The 19,646-nt window shown below is 39.9% G+C and overlaps 1 protein-coding gene across 5 annotated transcripts; it reads left to right on the top strand.

The window, feature by feature from the left end:
- Nucleotides 1-746: 746 nt before the first annotated feature.
- TMEM144 (transmembrane protein 144) lies at nt 747-17,247 on the top strand. 5 transcript variants are annotated; one of them, XM_027882852.1, is made up of 14 exons: nt 749-777; nt 3,100-3,185; nt 4,185-4,238; nt 4,326-4,522; nt 5,681-5,803; nt 6,198-6,297; nt 7,105-7,185; nt 9,159-9,240; nt 9,951-10,024; nt 10,877-10,995; nt 12,273-12,392; nt 12,862-12,959; nt 14,947-15,000; nt 17,003-17,247. In XM_027882852.1, the coding sequence occupies exons 4-14, from the start codon at nt 4,384-4,386 to the stop codon at nt 17,084-17,086; spliced, it is 1,074 nt and encodes a 357-aa protein (XP_027738653.1). In that variant the 5' UTR covers nt 749-777; nt 3,100-3,185; nt 4,185-4,238; nt 4,326-4,383; the 3' UTR covers nt 17,087-17,247. The 5 variants fall into 5 exon arrangements, with proteins under 5 accessions (XP_027738655.1, XP_027738653.1, XP_027738656.1 ...); XM_027882854.1 differs by lacking the exon at nt 4,185-4,238 and having other exon boundaries at nt 747-777; XM_027882855.1 differs by lacking the exon at nt 749-777 and having other exon boundaries at nt 3,086-3,185; nt 4,326-4,516.
- Nucleotides 17,248-19,646: the final 2,399 nt, after the last annotated feature.

Below are 19,646 nucleotides of genomic sequence, written 5' to 3'. Positions count from 1 at the left end.
GGAGCTGGGGTTGTTTAGCCTGGAGTGGAGGGGCTCATAGGTGACCTTATCGTTCTCTACAACCACCTGAAAGGAGGCTGTAGCCAGGTGGGGGTCAGTCTCTTTTCCGAGTCAACTAGGGACAGGATGAGAGGGCATAGCTTTAAGCTGCAAGAGAGGAGGTTTAGGTTGGACATTAGAAAGAATCTTTTCTCAGAAAGGGTGCTTAGACATTGGAACGGGCTGCCCAGGGAGATTGTGGAGTCACTGTCCCTGAAGTTAAGAAAAGACTGGATGTGGCACTCAGTGCCACGGTCTACTTGACACAGTGGTGTTTTCATGGGTTGGACTCGACGATCTCAGAGGTCTTTTCCAACCTGAGTTTGTGACTCTTTCTCGCGCAGTTACAGCACAGCATCGGCCTGTGAAGCACACGGGTGCACTTTCACGGAGGGAACCGTCTCATCGGCTGTCGATGAGACAGGCCGGGAGGGACAAGGGCGCTTTTGTCACAACGTCGGTGCCTTTATTTAAGGTTCCTCTTAGTGTCTGTCCTCCGCTAGACGGGAAGTCGACGCCCCAGCAAATCCCCTCTACCATGGCAGCAAAGGAAAGTCGGGCGAGAACCAACACCCTACCCCCCTCCTCCCCGCGCTCCTGGCCGGCGGGGCGGCTGAGGATTGGGCACGGATAGGGGAGGATGGAGGCGGGCGGGGAGGATGGAGGCGGGCGGGGACGGGCCGAGGCGCGGGGCGGTGCCGGCGCGGGTGGGAGTCACGGGGATCGGTGGCGAGGCCTGTGCGCGGGCCCGGCGGTAGCGTGGTGGGGGCGGGCGCGGAGGGGCGCGGGCGGCGGGAGCTGGGGCCGCACGGAGCGCCCTGGCGGGGGATCTGCCGGTGCGGGCTCGTCCGCGGCCGCCTTCCGTCCCGCAGCGGAAAGCCGTAAAACTGGCCGCGGCGGTAAGCCGGGCACGGGGCGCTAGGGGACGGACGGAAGGCGTCCGGCTGGAGCCGGCCCTCGAGTGTCCCCGCGGGGTTCGGGGCCGAGCAGCCGTGTCCGGCGGAGACAGCCGGGCCCAGGGCCGGGCCCGCCCCGCCGCTGCCCTGGCGCGGCGGCGTCAGTGCAGCCACACTGGTGCAGAGCGCTCAGCCGAGCGACTTCCGTGTTCCGTGATAACACTTTCTGAAAACAGTGCCTGAAGAACGTCTTTTAAAAAGCGTTCGTGTCGGGGAAGTGAACACGCACTCCCTGAGCAACTTTTAGTCATGAGTTGCGGTGTCACCTGGGGACGTTGTTCTGGGCCACGTTAAGACTGGTAGCAGTCTCCTAAATTCGGGAGTGGGAAGTATCTATTCTTAATGGCAAGTAGATGATAGGAGAAATGGGCAAATAAACAGTCAGTGTGGCATGCAGCCTCTAAAATTACCCGTTCCTTTAGCGCAAACAGTTTATTTGGGATCTTAGCAGCTCAGGTCTCCTTAGGGATGAAAGCTCCCAAAGGCAGGCTTCTTAATTTCATGCCTGTCTGTGGAAACTGGAGCAATGTGTTGCTGTTGCATTAAGTGAACATCATAATTTGTTTTGTCTCTGCGAAGGATGAAAATGGTGGCAAATTTCTGAGGAAACAGTGAAAATACAGAGCACAGCATTCCAGTGAGGTGAACCAGTGAAGTTAGTAGGATAAGAGGAATATGTGCCAACAAAAACCCATTGTATTTCTTGTGCAGTTTGGGAACCCTGAAGTGACCTTCAGTAAGGGCTACTTAGGGGGGAAAAAAAGCCTTCAATGACAGTAACAATTCCAGTTTTTCTCCCTGATTTTCAGACACAACAACTATGCTCTAATGTGGCAGCTTCAGCAAGTGATTCTGGTCTGGCATTTGGTATCTGTAATGGAGGCATATAAGCAAGTCCATCTGGCAATAACGAGATTGAAGAGAAGAATCTTTTAGGGAACTTTCTGAAGTTCTGTATGTGCAAAAAGTATAGTCAACTTAATGCTGTGTGCCAGTTCCTTATTTGCTCTTAACATTGGATCATACAATAGGAGAATTATTTAGCTTGGAAGGAACCTCTGGAGATCATCTGGTTCAACTCCTTCTTCAAGCAGTGCTGCCGTTGAAGTTAGAGAAGGTTCCTCCACACCTTGTCTCACTGAGCTTTCTCTTGAAGGATTTAAAATTGAGTTGAGAGTTGGGTTTGAAATTTAGCCAAATTTGGAACGAAGTGTCCCAAACTTTGGAAAGTAACAGAGTTTTAAGCAGTCCAAATGAAGCATACTCTTCCTTAGTTAAGTGGAGTTGTCTTTCTGTTTTTGGTATTACAATTCTGGTTCTTCAACTGTGCAACAATCTTCAATATGCGCAATACAGAGATTTTTTGAAGATACAAAGCAAGCAGAAAAGTGTATTGCCCTGCAGCACACAGATTTTCTTTTAGTAGATACAAAACTGAAATATTTTTAAGGTAACAATTTTCTGTACAAAATCAGACAGATAAACTACTTCAAATTTGAAAGGTTCGTAGTATCTTACCTGCGTAATGACTCATTTATTTAAAGGCAAAGGGTGTGATTCTTGCATTCACAGAGGTGCAGTGTAATCAGCTTTATTTCTGTGTCCTTAACAGCATGGTGGTCTTTATGTGCAAAACCCAGCTCTTGTGTCATAGTTGTCCAATGAATAAATGTATTCACTCGGTGAGTTGAGGTTGACGGAATGAAGGTAGCTGATGCCAGCCTTTATCAATGTTGATTTCTTCTTGCCATGTCACAGTGTATCCTGTGAAGTTGAGTTTTTGAAGAAATCTCAAAATTATTATTTGCACTGTTCAGTGTCTACAGGTCCTGGGTAAAACACACTTCATAGAAGTCTTAAATACAGTTCCTGGAGAAGCTTAGCTGCTAAGCAGGAAAGAAAGATGAGGAGGGAGAAAAATTTAATATAAATTGAGACAGCTGTGCCATTGTACCTTCATGATGAGTCTTTTAAGTGTCATCTGTGTTTTTCTTAAGTTAGAGCTATACTGATATCTTTTGAGGGGGGGAAATTACAGAAGTTAAATGGTTATATAGTTACGGAATTGAGCTTTTCATCTGCTAATACAAATAATTAATTTCAGCAAGCACTGATGGCCCTGTTGAAGCTGCAGATAGAAGCATAACATCAGCAGATACAGTTCTTGGTGTCCTAAGGACTGTGGAGAAGGTAAGACCGGAGGGTAAAATAAGATGAAGGAATGTTCAGCAGCTCAGCTCTCATTTTGTGCAGAGTGTGTAGTCACAGCATCTCTTGCAAGACTTGGCAAAATTTCCACCATCCTATTTCAGCTTTTTTTCTCCAGGCTAGTCCACCTATGCTGGGGAATGGCAAACTGCATTGGGATGTCATTTGATTCAGTATAAATAGCATGACTTCAACAAGAGTATTGGATGAATATCACTATAGCAATATATTAAGTATCCTCTTACCATTTGAAGCTAAATTTCCAAACACTTTTCCTACATGTAGTCTTTCAAATGTGGTGTTAAGATTATGTCTACAAAGTTCACATAATTATGTTTGTCCTCAGAGACACCTTTTCTGTCAAAGTTATAATCCTTTTCATAATCATATCAAAAGTGTGTATGTGGCACATCTGTTGAGTGTAACCTCAAGATGAATCTCCCACTTAAAATAAAAAAAGAGGGAAGTATTATGGGATTAAAAATATCTTTGCCTTTATGTTTATGTGGAATGAATGAAGAAACTTTGGAGTCAGCTTCTCCCTTTGTTCCCAATAGAAAAAATGAACCTTTCATGGTTTTATCAGTTAGAGCAATCCCTGCAGTTGCCTTATAATCTTGTGTTGATCCCACTGTGACATCTATGGAATCTCTGTAACTGTTCCTGACTTCTAGCTAGTGGGTCTGCAGATTGCTGTCGCTTCTTCTGCCAGTTAAGATTTTGTCTAATTACAGCTTTTTTATGCATCCCAGTATGGCCTCCCCTTTTGCTACAGGAATAAGGACTAGTCTGATAGAACATCTCACTAAAGCATCAGGGCTTCCCATGGATTCAAGTCCTCATAACCTTTGAGTGCACCTCTACATTCACTTGTTATGTGTTCAGACATGTTTTTCTGTGAAGCTGATTATGAAACAATAGTGATTTCTTTTTTTTTTTGTGCATCTGTTCTTAAATCGCTTTATTCGTATTTTATGACAGCTTCTCATCTGATGAGATTCTACTTTGCAGTTCATTCCAGCTTTTGAGAGATTGGTAAGTAAGGTCCTTTAAGTTTCAGATTTCTGAACTGCATTGGTATTATTTCATTTTATTTTATTTAATTCCAGTATTTTATTTCAGAATCTGTCAGGACCTGCAGCAAAACAACTCCACAAGAAGAGGCACCTACAGAACAAAGATGATTATCGGGAAAGGTTACAGTGCTGCTAACACCAGCAATGGAACAGATCTAGCTATTGGTTTTACTTCTTCTACAGTAGCTGTCCTTCTGTTTGGGACAAACTTTGTGCCTGTTAAGAAGTTTGATACCGGTGATGGTAAACTTTCTTATATTATTTTGTTTGGTTTTCTGTTTTTGCTAATAGGAATAGTATTTTACCAGCGAATATTAGAGTTTCAGTGCTAGAGTTGTAAATATCATCACAGTCTTAATCCAGTAGAATATGTTTAATTTTCTTTGCTGTTGTTAGGGTATAAAGCAGTAGTACTGCTTCAGGATGTGACATCTTTAAAAGAGCTTTTTTACCTGCTGTTGTGTACTTTAACAGTGATGTTGTACACTTCATGAGCATTTCACAATGGAAAGTGCAATGTCCTTTCTTGTACCCTTGTGGGGACTCTCAGATACATACAATGTTATTTCTAAGGTAAAAGCTGTTGGACTTCAGAGAAGTTGCCTTTCAATTGTGGACCAAACATAAACACAGTGGCAAAAATGAAATTTTAATACCTTTATTTGTTGAATTGGTAAGAGGAAACGATCGTTCCTATTTCATGCTTGAAATTTCATCACTCTAGTGGGTTTATGTTATATTTCCATGTTTATATTAAACGTAATGAATTATGAGAACCCTAGATGAATAAATGTTATTGCAATCATAGTATCTGCATTGCAGGCTGGATGTAACCTCTCCTCTTCATGCCAAATATGGCCCTAAAAAGACAAGGCAGGGCTTTAAAGTGAAAGTCTGAGCACAGCTGACATAAAGTTAACCAGTCTGCCTCATTGACCCTTCAAGAATCTACAAAGGAAGAAGAGATCTGTTACTGACCATCATCAGTGTCCTGGATTAGTGGAAAAGCTTGAGCTTTGAAGGACTGTTTCCCTGTGCAGTCATCTATGTTACCAGCTCCTAGGGTTGTGGGAAAAGTTTGCAGCAACTGAATACCCTCTTTGTCAGAAATCTGTCAGAATTTTTGTGTGTTTGAGAATCAGGGCTTGTGTACACTTTGTCCAGGAATGTGTCTTTTGCAGCTGTGTATCAAGGATGCGTGATAAGGAAAAGTTGACAGAATTATAACCCACCTTAAAAATGTATCCTTTGAATATATTGTAACATGGTTCCCTGAAATTCAGAAAGGAGGTGGACACCTTTTTGAATTTTTTCTGATCTGCTGGAAACTTATTATGTTAAGAGATTCATACATGCAGCTTTCTACAGGTTTTCTACTCTGTGCATATGATTTTTCCACAGGCATGTTCTTCCAGTGGATTCTCTGTGCCTCCATATGGATGGTTTCTTTGGTGGTCAATTTGATCCAGAATTGCCCCCGGTTTTGGCCTCTGGCAATGGTTGGAGGCTTTGTTTGGGCCACAGGTGAGGATAAAAAGAATTCCTTATCTTGAAGCACAAAGTAATCCTCTCTCTTCATAAAAAGGTGATAAAAACTTTTCCATATGTAAGGTAGTAGTTATTTAGTAGTTATTTGGGTTTTTTAAGTCTCGGTATTAATGGAGCTGTACCATTATAGTAAATGGTTTTTTATTATGCTTATTTTATAAGAGGCAAATTCACACCAAAAGTGACTTTTAAAATCATATGAAGGCAAAGTCCATGTTCAGTGTATTTATTTTTTAAAACACTGTTTCTTACCACCTTGTGGTTTCCTAAATTTCTTTGCCTTCTGAACAGGCACAAAATCTAAAGCAAATGCATACAAAACCACATTCTATTTTTTAACTGATTTTAGTTTTCTTTTTTTGTATTTCAGGCAATATTACAGTTGTTCCTATTCTTAAAACTGTTGGCTTAGCTCTTGGTCTTTTGATATGGGCTTCTTTTAATTTGCTGACAGGTTGGGCAAGTTCAAGGTAAGTATGCTTAAGTCTTTAGTTGTACATAATTAATGTTGCCCATTCTTCATTAATAACTGCAGTAAAAGCTAACCCCTGTGGAAACATAGAATCGCTTAGGCTGGAAAAGACCTTTAATATCATCAAGTCCAGCCATTAATGTAACACTACCAAGTCTGCCACTAAAGAGGGTTTATCACATATATTAAGATATATTGTTGCTTATATTAAGACTTATCCCCTAATAGTGGAAAGTACTCAAGTTAATTATTTTACCTTTTTATTTTTCCTTTGTCTCAATAGCAAGAAGAGTGTCTAATCATGTTCATTAACTTAATTGAGTCAATAGATAATATAGTTGTTAGTGTAGAACTAGTACACTATATTTTTTCTTTTTCAACATGATCTGATAAAATATGTTAGCTTCAATTTTAAGTGAATTTTCACAGATTTAAAAAATCAATATACAGTAAATTAACATAAAGGTTATTTTTGTTAAGTAGCCATAGCGTTTTGCAAGCCAACTGAAGTACTGATATAATGCTGCAAATATATACTTAAACAGAATTCTAAGATAAGATAAAGAGTCACAAAATATTCTGAGTTGGAAGGGACCCACAAGGATTATTGAGTCCAACTCTTAGGTTAATGACCTTTATAAAGAATCAAACCTACAACCTTGGCATCATTAGCATTAGCATGCTCCAACCAGCTCAGCTAATCTGAGAGGTTTATTTACATGATTCAAGATTTCAAAGACTAGGTTATAATTTAACTATTCATATGAAGTCAGTGCAATTAAGTGAAACTGGTTAAATGTTCCAGGTTTGGTTGGTTTGGAATTGACCCAGAAGAGGTATCAAGACCAATATTAAATTATATTGGAGCTGGACTTTCATTATTAAGGTAACAATTTATTCTTATAATGAATTTCTGTAATGTAAAATGTATATTTAATAATCAACCCCACAGACAATTTAACTAGCAAGTGAATGTATTGAAGTATTTTTTGCAAATCAGTTTAGTGCCAAAATCATGAGGTATCCATACCTAGCTGGTCAGTGTTGTATTTCAGAGTAGGAACATACTTGATACCCAGTACAGTGGGTGGCATGGTTAGCCATAAACACAGAAATATATTTTTAGGCTGGTATACATGTTCAAGGCAAAGCAGGAATTTCCTGATTGCCTCCCGAGCTAGGTTATTGAAATGGTTCACTTCTGCAAATCCTGTGAGAGAGGACAAATTTGACTAGAAGAATCTTGTTGAGAAAACCTCAGATTTATGATCTGATTTCACTCAGTCAAGGGTAAAAACCACAGAAATGCCACAGAACCCTTTCCCTGATACTTTGGGGTCCATGAAAAGCAAGAGGCTTTGCATGTTTTTCTGTCCATAATAACTCCCTGTCTTGTAATTCTAAAACCACCCTTAAAATTTTCAAGCAGTGTCTTCCTTGGGATCTTAAGAGGGGCTTTATTTTTTTTTTCTTTTAGTTGATTATTTGCATGACTGCATACATTTTGGTCCAAACATGGAGGAAAGAGGATCCTTCTTGAGTAGCAGTGATCTTGCTTTCCAACTGGGTTGCCAGGAAGGCGGCCCTAAATCCTAAGGGCTCACCATAAGTGTAGTAAGCAGCAGATGGACGTAATGCCTTTCAGAAAAGAAGGTTATTGAGAACATGGAGATAAGGAAACCGTTTTTGATTGCTAGGAGAGAGCTGCTGCCTTAGATTCGTGACTTTTGTTTCCACTTTCCCTCTTTCCCGAGTATGCAGCTTTGTACCCGTTGCTGTTACATGGGACACATGAGTTTGGGAGGTACTGAGAAAATAGCAGTAGTACTGCTGTTCCTTCCTGGTGAATTCATGCAGCTCACCACCTGCTTCCTGCCTGTTTCTGATATATCATAGAGGAAAGACCAACAAGGAAAAAGATTGTGACCAGACATGTTTTCCTGGCAAACTGCTCAAAAGCCTATGTCTGTTGCTCTGCGGAGTTCAGAAGCAGGCATTTCACTTTAGCCTCCTGGGTGGAACCTGTATATGTTTGTCAAGTCCTTCTGGAGGAAGCTGACATTCTTTTATACTTATACTTACTCATTCAGTAAGAGATGAGTAGTTCAAATGTAGACATTTGGTTTACAGTTTGGAGAAGAAATTCCTAAATCATTAAAATGTTTTTCATAAAAATAAAAAAACAGATCCTACCAGTTATTATTGCATGTATTTACCTGATTTCCTCCAGCCAGCGGTACAAGTAGTAATGTTTCATTTTAATCACTTAATGCACTGGAGCCCCACTGAGCAATACCTCTTCTCCTTCCACATATGCGTGAGGCCTCGTAGCAGCAGTATTTAATCCCTCACATATGATAGAAGTCTAAAAACTAACATTTTTCTGTAATCATAGAGCAAATTCACAGGTTTAAGCTGTTCTGTGTAGAATAAGTAACAGGTGTTCCGTTGCAAGTGTGGTTTGGTACAAAAGGGCACTGTTAACTAAGGCATCTGTTATTAATGTGGCTCTAACTACACACTGTAAAAATGAGACATTTCAATCCCATTGCATAAGAAGAGATATCTATAAAGTAATACAAAACCTGATTTATTTACTTACTTTCACTTAGGTTGTTCGTGAGTTAAATTAATAAATTATAATTATTATATTATGTGTATTTATATATTATATATGTGTGTATATAATCATAATAAGTTATGACTGTTTAAAGCAATTGCATTTTTTTAAATATGTTGAAGTAACTCTAGGGTGATAATGAAAACAATGCCTCAACTTATAACTTTTGTCTCTGAACACTAAATGTTACATCCTTATGAGCTGACATGGTATTTATTGGTGTATTTTTCTCTTCTGAGTGCTGTCATATTTCTTTTTATAAAAACTGAAGTCCAGAGTTCTTCAGCTTCATTAGAAAGCACACCTTTACTGAGAGAAAGTGTAAGTCCTCTACAGTTGTTATTTTACAGCAAAGTACAGATCCATTTAAAAACAAAAGATGTGTTCATTGGTCAGGTTTGCTAGGATTTATGGTAGACTACATGAAACAACATAAATGTGTAATGATTGTATCATTGATTTTATCTTAATTTGTGGATCTTGTATATCCAGTTAAATATTAGCAACAGAAGAGTTTCTTCCCAAGTGTTCTTTCTTGATTGTTAGCTTTGAATAGCTTAGAAAGTCCTTTTTCATTACGATGGAGATATAAAAGACACAGTGTATTACTTTCCTACATGAGAAGAGGAAGCAATTTCAATTAAATGTTTACCATAAAGCTATGATGGTGCTTAGATGAAGGGTCAGATTTTGGGCTGCATTACAGAGCCAGGAGACTGTCAAGAGTTGCTGACTATCACCATCAGCTGTGGCACGGGTTGAAGGCCAGTGGTGGGTACCAGATTGGCTGTCGCTCCTTTGGGAGCCCAAAGTGTGCAACAACTAGGGAACAATAGGCTCCTACTGCTGTTATACCTTACTCTTAGAGATCAGTGCTCAGTTGCTGCCTGAACCCTAGAGTTTTCTAACTATGCTCAGTGCTCACTAGAGGTTCCAGTCTACCAGACTAAATCATAGAAGACAATCTGATTGTAGATTTTAAGAAATTAAACTAAACTAAACTTGCTTGAAAAACTCTTGTTTTTTTGCAGTCAATTAATGTTTCTGAAGATACCTCTGATGACTCATGGGTGAACAGACTTTCACCAGCAAAAAAGAGGCTCATGTAGGTTATTAACAGTTCTTGTTCTGGTACAGACCAAATAGCCAGAGAAAGTAGTTGAACACAGCATTAGAGCAGAATTTGTGTCCTGTGGTTTTCCTAGCCAAGTCACACAATAAATAAATAAATAATTAAATATACTAGTATAGTGTGCAAATCTATGTATGAATAATTGCGCAAATATTTAGATTATTTCCTTGACTGACATTGTTGACTGTGCTTAACCTTACCAATTAAGCAAAGCATTAGGCGCTACTATGAAAAAAGATCATCTGTCAAACTAAATAGCAATATCAACTAATTACAGAGCTGGTTTTTGTCACCTGGTTCATTAGCACTGTAGCATAGAAGAAGCCTGTTCTAATGACATGCTTCCAGGTGTGGTTTCTGGTTAAATACATCTGGAGAAGGCATGGCACTATGGTAAGGAGACAGTAGAAGTGCTCCAATGAAGAAGGGGACTTAAGAGGCAATGAATCTGGGAATAGTGATAAAGAATGTATAGACTCAACAGTGAAGCTGAGGATGGGAGCATTTTTAAATATATATTTATTTGGTCTTCCCTAGCTTTGCTTTTAGGAAATTGTAGTTAGTTAATTTCCCATGTCATTAATCTAGACTGCTCGCTCTTGCGGCAGGAATTTTCCACATTACTTGGCCACAAAGTATAGGGAAACTCAGGGAACCATTGCTACACTACACTGAAAATAAAAATGTACTACAATGTATTATCTTTATACCTAGCAATTTTCACATGGTGCACAGTGTTTAAGTGCAGTACTGGGTGCTTAAGTGTGTTGTCTACTTCGTTAATTTATGCTAGGCTATTTTCTCCAATTTTTGCTCTTTTTGAAGAGGCTGTAGCCTGGCTGTAGTAGCTGGAATACTGTACGGTTCCAGTTTTGTACCAGTACTGTACATCAAGGACCATGGAAGAAGAAATGGAACTATATACACAGGAGCAAGTCAGTTTGGTAAAGGCTAATAGATTACTTCTGCTTTATTTCATCATTGTGTTTGCCTGCTTTTTCAAAGGCGTGGGGTGGAATTCTTCATATGCGTGGAAATATATCATGACAATTTATCGGTTCTGCATTACATTATATGTTGTCATAATCATAGTCCTAGCACCCCCTTTTTCTCGGAGGTAAATTACACCATCAAAAACAGTGAGAAGCATCCCAAAGGCTACCATACTTAACTCATAGCCATGTTCCAGAAGGCATTAAGTACTAGCACTCTCAAAATACAAAGTTTATATGCGTGGAGGATGAGGTGAACAAGGGCACAAGCTTGCCAATTGCCAAATTAGTACACCAGTTAAGGAAGAGAATAACTGATAAGTGGAGCAGAATATAACAATGTAAATAATTAAAACCGTGTAGATTTTTTTAATGGAAACCTTTTAACACAAGCCTAATTGCCAATTTCAAACAAAATTTCCCTGAAAACGTCTTCCTTAAGGTTTGGATTATACTCTGTCAGGTAATACCAGCAGCAGCTTAAGAGCAAAGTATTGCTGTCCTAAGACATACAATTTCTCTTGAATACTGCAGTTTATGAATATTTATATATTCTCCACCTAGGCAAAACAGATGTTGTCATTACTATAGCTGCCTTTCCTGTTGAGAATTTACAGCTCCAGGGAGACAGGGATCACCTTGTTACATGCTTCTGCTTTGCCATGTTGGAAATACTCTTTTTAGCACATACAAAGTCCATACAAGATTTATTATTGTTAGTGATTATGGTAATCAAAATTTTGATACATTCTTCAAGATTAAAAAAGGACAAAACTGAGCCACATTTAACTTACATAATATGTGCAGTTTTCGTGCCCTTAAAAGTACAGGAAAGAAACAAAGGCTATATACAGGAACTCAGTTGTGATGGTCAGGAGAGGACATAATTATGTAAAATCCCCACCCGAGTTTCGTAGCCTTCCTTGAGGATTTTTCCAAGGTTTTATTAAATGAATGAAGTCATATGTAGTAGAGTTCCAAAAATAACAACTCACAGAAATGCAGAGAAAGCTGTAATAAATGCTGAAGTCAACACAGCAGTTAATTCACATTTAAAATGTGTCTTTGACCATATCCATCCACAGTCAGACTGGCAGATTTGAATTTGAGTTGTTAGGAGTAGCACTTCATGCTTTTTTTGTCTCTATGAATGCTATCAGTGAAATTAATTTTGTTGAAATTAATAACTGATGTTGTATACTAACATAATTTTGTCATTTCTCTTTCAGATTTAGATTATGTTTTTGCACACTTCAGTGGAATATTTCTTACAAGTACCATCTACTTTTTGATCTACTGTGCAGTCAGGAAAAATAAACCTAATGTTTATCCCCAAGCCATATTGCCAGGTATGACTGTTTTTTAAATTAGGAAAGCATTTCAATTACTTATTCTGACCATTTTCCAGTAAGTAGTCCAAGCTACATGTTGGAATTGTAGTTTGCCTTTCAAGTGGCTCCATTTGACTTTTTGTCTCTTTTGACAGAGCACTCCTATTAGGTTAATTAAATAACAATGATAAATTTTATTCTAATCTGACACTAGAACAAAATGACATTGCAGATTTTCAAAAACTGACTGCCAAATTGAAGAGCACAGTGCCCAGAAAATTGTGAACTTAAATTACTTTGCTACTTCAGAGTAGCTGATTTTTATCCTTTGAGTTTTCGTTTAGATTACCAGAACCAGCTTGTTAAAGCAGTTATCATACTAAAATATATATCTACAATTTCTGTATTATGTTATAAGTATAAATTCTCCACAAATTGCTGTCTACACCTTGCTATGCATGTTTTTGATTAGGGTTTATTTTCCTAGGGTTTCTTTCTGGTGTGCTTTGGGCGATAGCCAATTGCTGCTGGTTCATAGCCAATCACTATCTCAGTGCTGTCGTCAGCTTTCCAATAATTACTGCAGTAAGTATATAAAAAATAAAATACGTAATGGAATGAAAAGTAAATGGTTTTTTTTACCCTTCTCTTTGTGAAATTAAGTTGAAATTATGATGGATCTAGAACATTTTTAGTCAAGAGTATATATTACCTTCTCTGCTTGTCTGTGCTAGTTTGGGGATTTTTAGGAACATAAAGAACCATGACAAGCACCATCTTGGTCAATTCCAAGCATTAGAAAAAGCAGAAGAATTAAGAGTGTGGGTCTTTAGGTTACATAAAAGCCAAGTCTCTGGAACCAGAATTATATCAACATTAACTATTTAACCAAAGTGATTAAAAGAAGAAATATTTTATGTTTTCATCCCAGAGAGTACATTTTGGTCTGAATGTTTTAATTTGTGAGTTTTATCCCCTAGCAGTAATTTTACTTAATTAAGTCAGGTATTTTTTTTTTTACCATTCTTGAACAAACAGAACAGATTATGTACTGCTGGAAAATAATGTTCTTATGCAAATGAGAGGAAAATAGGTTGGCCTGCTCTGCCTGTTTTATTCTTATTTATGATACTTTAAAGCATAAATTCTATCACCAGGTAAAAGTAAACTTTGCCTTCACTCTCTCGCCAGTGTGCTAGTTGGTGATGCAAAGGTGGCAAATGAGATTTAACAAATATCAAAACCAAAGTTTTGCCCAACAGCAGTATTTGGGAATCAAACTAATGAAACATCTTTAATAGGGATTAAGTTTTGCCTCAAGATGCAGTAAATCCAAGTAAACTCTGCAATATGCAATGGAAAAAAAAGACTTGCTATAATTCTAATTAGAAATTGAAGGATTAATGGAAAGCAACTTTAGTAACTTAGTTATCAGTATGCCTAAAGGGCAAGCATATAAAATCACAAAATTAAAAACATACAGACAGCAGTGATGAGAAACTGCCTGTTTGGACCACAGAACTGCTGCTTTACTTCCCCCTGGAGAGAATTTCAAGAGCTATTCATCACAGCCATTTAACAATTTGTTTCATTTTTAAAAATGCATTCCTCTTGCAGTGTACTTTACCTAGGAAGTGAAATAATACCTCAAATTTCGCTAGGAAACAGTACCCACACATACATTCAGCATGAGGCACCATTGCTTGCTGGTCTATATGTGTGTCCCATCAGCTGCACTGAGGATGGAGAGAGGAAGGTCCTTGTCCAATCATCTGTCAAGTGTTTCTCAGAGCAGCTCTAATGGGAAGCATTAACAGAGCCAGGTTTTGCTTCACATTCAGATGTTTTCTCATCAGACATGAAAATTCAGATCCTTGCTCCCTCAGGGGAAAAAGTGTCTTACCAAGAGTGCCTGGAAGTTGCCGTTGTATATCACTGTTTGCACTGTTTGCTGTATATCACTGTTTAGCCAGGAAATCTGTACAGCATCATCACCAATAATCAGTAGTTTTCCTGACCTGTCTCTGGCTGGCTTTGTGTGTTGTCCAGATGCCAGCTATAGAGAAAATACATCTATGTTCCAGCCTCTTAATACCATTTTGAGTGATAAAATCAGACCTTGTCCAAACAGTTAGTCATGCTAATAAAGGAAATGTTAGGAATATCCATGGTAGTTGCCAATAAACCTGAAAAGTCCTTTGAAACAAGGTAACATGGTGGACTCAAGTTTGGACTAAAGTGAGGCATATTATTTGAACCTACTGAAAGAACACAGAACAGCCAGGGCAGACTCCACAGTGTAATTTAGAAAGAAATTGTGCCTTCTCAAAAAAAAAAAAAAAAAAAAAAAAGGCAATCTCTTGCCTCTTTAGTCCTTCCTGAAAATTTTACTGTGTCTTACGTAGTAAAGATTTCGGTGATGTTTATGCTTTAGTCATGAGCGCTTTACTTAGATGGAATGGAAAGGCCTAAATGTGTTATCCAGACAAAATTCAACCACCCTGAGAGCAGTTATGAGAAGGTGGTAAATTTCAATGAAGTGCTGTAATGTACAAATTAATCCTACTTTTAGGGGCCTGGCCTGGTTGCTGCAATGTGGGGAGTCCTTGTATTTAAAGAAATCAAGGTAATGTTATTGGGTCTCTTGCCCAAGCTCTCTTACTTGTCTCTAACTCTGGAAATAGTATGATTTGATATACAGCTGTATCTCAGATTTCTCCTCCTTACAAGTATTGCGTTATGAAGCTGAAAGTCATATCATGCACTGCTTAAGTTTTCCAAGAAACATGAAGAACTGTGAACAATTTTTACAGGAATGAAGATTTTAATTCCATAACTGTATGAGCAGCAGTGGATGTAAGTGAAGACTGTAGCATAACCAGGAGGTTTGATGCCAGGCACAACCTGAAGACAGTTTTCACTTGAGTCGACTCTTTCAGTGAGGGTGGAGGGAATGAGTAGTTGTCCTAATAACCATGTAGACAGGTAGAGTGGACTTTAAGGGTCAGATTCAACAAAAGACTAAAAAATGCAACAGAGGTTAGTTGGTCTTAATAATTACAGTATAATGTAAAGACCCTAAACTGATATGGCAGTGATTGCCTAGAACAAGCTGATTTACTCTGCTGGATATTAACATATTGAACCATTTTGAACTGGTCTGAACCAGTTTGAACTGGTCTGAACTGGTTTGAGCTGGTCTGAACCAGTTTGAACTGGTCTAAACCAGTTTGAACCGGTCTGACCTGGTCTAAAGCGGTCTGAACCAGTTGGAACCAGTTGGAACCGGTCTAAACTGGTTTGAACCAGTTGGAACCAGTCTAAACCGGTTTGAACCAGTTGGAACCGGTTTAAACCAGTCTAAACTGGTCTGAACCGGTTTGAACCTGTTTGAACTGCTCTGAACCAAATTAAACCGGTCTAAGCCGGTCTGAACCAGTCTAAAGTGGTCTGAACCGATTAAAACTGGTCTGAACCAGTTGGAACCGGTTTAAACCAGTCAGAACCGGTTTGACCTGGTCTGAACCAGTTTTAACTGGTTTGAACCGGTCTAAACCAGTTTGAACCGGTCTAAACCAGTTGGAACCTGTCTAAACCGGTTGGAACCTGTCTAAACCAGTTGGAACCGGTTTGAACCGGTCTAAACTGGTCTGAACCGGTTTGAACCAGTCTGAACTGCTCTGAGCTGGTTTAAACCGGTCTGAACCGGTCTAAACCAGTTTGAACTGGGCTTAACCGGTTTGAACCAATCTGAACCGGTCTAAACCAGTTTGAACCAGTCTAAAGCAGTCTAAACTGGTCTTAACCGGTTAAAACCGGTTTGAATCAGTCTGAACCGGTCTAAACCAGTTTGAACCTGTCTAAGCCAGTTTGAACTGGTTTGAACCAGTTGGAACTGGTCTAAACTGGTTTGAACCAGTCCAAACCAGTCTGAACCGGTCTAAACCAGTTTGAACCGGTCTAAAGCGGTCTGAACCGGTTTAAACCGGTCTAAGCTGGTCTGAACCAGTTTGAACTGGTTTGAACCGGTCTAAACCAGTTTGAACTGGTCTAAACCGGTTTGAACCTGTCTGAACTGGTTTAAACCAGTCTCAGCCGGTCTGAACTGGTTTGAACCGGTCTAAACCAGTTTGAACAGATCTGAACCTGTTTTAACTAGTCTGAACCAGTTACTTTGCTGGTGGAATTTCAAGCATTGAATGCTAGCAGTGTAATACCAGGTTTTTGTAGCTAATATGTCCAGGATCCATGGGTACCTAACTTGCTATTAGAGATCATCTTTCCCAATGTTTTTGGTGACTGTGTAAAACGAGTTAGGCCTCATTGGGTCTACAACTAGAAGTTCTGTGCCTTCCACTACAAATTGGTGTTGCACCACACGAGAAGATCATCATCTAGATCTTTGTAACTTTCCAGATCATCCATTCTTTTCACACATTTTTGAACAGTCTCTGCATAAGTGCTTACTGCTTAAAATAATCTGAAAAATAGACAAAATTTAAAAATATAGTAAATTTATTAATTTTGTCATAAAATGAAACCTGAGTTCTTTTTTTTTTGTTTTTTTTCAAGGGGTATCAATTATGGCAATATGATATTTTTCTTTTTCTCTCCCTTTTCCTATACAGGGACTGAAAAACTACGTGTTACTGTCATTATCGTTTTGCATCATTTTGGCTGGATCGCTTTCCACAGCTTTTTCTAAAGTTTGAAAGGACCTTCTGGACCAGTAGATGGTGCTAATGTTTAACACAAATAGAAAGACAATGTTGGTAGATTTGCAATACATAATAATTTTCAACATGTATGTCTAACATTTACCCTAACTTGCTTCAGGCAAGTGAAGATTAAAACCATTTGGCATGAAAGAAAATATGGAAATGTTTGTTTCTCTATTTCTTTGAATAGTAAGAATGTCAAAAGATTTTATTAAATAAAGCTAAATGATTTTATAATTACAAATTATTTTTTCTAGTACTAAACTTCATGTCATCATAAATTGCAGTTTATTATTGTGGTGGTAGATAAAGGGAGTATAATTCATAGTCTGTAATACTGTATGTATTTGCAAGCTGAATTGTTTTGACATTTTGTCTTACTAACTGAAATATAAAATATGTCTTGAAATATTCTTTATGGAGCTGATACACATGAAGCTAACAAAGCTTTTATTTAGAAACATTATTCTTTAAAGTCATCAGTTTACATAAAAATGTTATCTTCCAGTCACTTTAGGATTGTGGAGGAGATGGAGTAAAAAAGGTGCTGAAAAATAAATCACTTTTGTTTCACAACATTTTCCATAACCACCACTATCATGGAAAACAGTTTATTTTCTTATTTGTGGCAGCTAACCTTTATATATGCAAAGCATGTTGTCTGAACCTCTCCTTACAGAATCACTGAATCATCTGCGTTGGAAAACACTTCTGAGATCATTGAGTCAAATATGACCGAACACCACCTTGTCAACCAGACCGTGGCACTAAGTGCTACATCCAGTCAGTTCTTAAACACCTCCAGAGACGGTAACTCCACCACCTCCCTGGGCAGCCCGTTCCAATGTCCAGTCGCTCTTTCTGTGAAGAACTTCTTCCCGATATCCAACCTAAACCAGCCCTGGCACAGCTTAAGACCATCCCCACTTGTCCTACTGCCAGTTGCCTGGGAGAAGAGAGCGACGCCCACCTGGCTGCAACCTCCTTTCAGGCAGTTGTAGAGAGTGATGAGGTTTCCCCTGAGCCTCCTCCTCTCCAGGCTAAAAATCACCTCCAGCTCCCTAAGCCACACCTCACAGAACTTGTGCTACAGACCCTTCACCAGCCTTGTTGCCCTTCTTTGGACACTCTCCAGCACCTCAACATCCTTCCTGAATTGAGAGGCCCAAAACCGGACACAGTACTTGAGGTGCAGCCTCAGCAGTGCCAAATACAGGGGAATAATCACTTCCCTGGTGCTACTAGCCATACTTTTCCTAATAAGGCCAAGATTCCATTGGCCTTCTTGGCCACCTGGGCACACTGCTGGCTCATGTTCAGCCTCTTGTCAATGAGGACCCCCGTGTTCTTTTCTGCTCGGCTGCTCTCCAGCCAATCTGTCCCCAACCTGTAGTGCTTCATGGGATTGTTGTGGCCAAAGTACAGGATGAGGCACTTCGCCTTGTTGAACTCATACTGCTAGATTTGGCCCATCTATCCAGCCTGTCCAGGTCCCTCTGCAGAGCCCTCCTGCCTTTGAGCTGATTGACACTCCACCCCAGCTTGGTGACATCTGCAAATTTGCTAATGGTGGATTCAATTCCCTCATCCAGATCATCAGTGAAGATGTTAAACAGGACTGGGCCCAGCACTGATCCTTGGGGGACGCCACTAGTGACTGGCTGCCAACTGGATGCAGCCCCGTTCACCAGCACTCTCTGGGCTTGGCCCTTCAGCCAGTTCTTAACCCAGCACAGAGTGCACCTGGGCTGCCAGCTTTTCCAGGAGTATGCTGTGGGAGACAGTGTCAAAGGCTTTGCTGAAGTCCAGATAGACCACATCCACAGCCTTCCCCTCACCCACCCTAAGTGGGTCACCTGGTCATAAATGGAGATCAGGTTGGTCAGGCAGGACCTGCCCCTTCAAAATCCATGCTGGCTGGGTCTGATGCCCCATCTGTCCTGTAGGTATGTTGTGTTATTGCACCCAAGATGGTCTGTTCCATAACCAGGCACCGAGGTCACGCTGACAGGCCTGTAGTTTCCCTTATCCTCCTTCCAGCCCTTCTTTTGTATGGGCATCACATGGCCAACTTCCAGTCATCTGGGACCTCCCCAGTGAGCCAGGGCTGATGATAAATGATGGAGAGCAGCTTGGCGAGCTCTTCTGCCAGCTCCATTGTCACACTAGGATGGATCCCATCTGGTCCCATAGACTTGTAAGGGTCCAAGTGGCTCAACAGGTCACTGACTTTTTCCTCCTGAATTACGGGAGGGGCTATTCTGTCCCTGTCTACCAGCTCCAGAGGCCAGTTGTCCTGTCATACTGTTGAACACTGAGGCAAAGAGGGTGTTAAGTACCTCAGCCTTTTCCTTGTCTTTGGTAACTGTATTCCCCCCTGCATCCAATGAAGGAGGTTTTCCTTGTGCCTTTTTTTGTCATTAATGTATTTATAAAAACACTTTTTATTATCCTTTTCAGAAGTGGCCAGATTAAGTTCAAATTGTGCTTTCACCCTCTAATTTTCTTCCTGCATGACCTGACAAGAGCCTTAAACATTTCCTGAGTTGCCTGT

The sequence above is a fragment of the Empidonax traillii genome, unplaced genomic scaffold (assembly GCF_003031625.1).
Source record: "Empidonax traillii isolate 1590-97213 ecotype Southwest subspecies unplaced genomic scaffold, ASM303162v1 scaffold112:size1231168, whole genome shotgun sequence".
NCBI lineage: Eukaryota > Metazoa > Chordata > Aves > Passeriformes > Tyrannidae > Empidonax > Empidonax traillii.
Note: the sequence above shows the minus strand (reverse complement) of the source record. Positions and strands in the feature narration are given on the sequence as shown.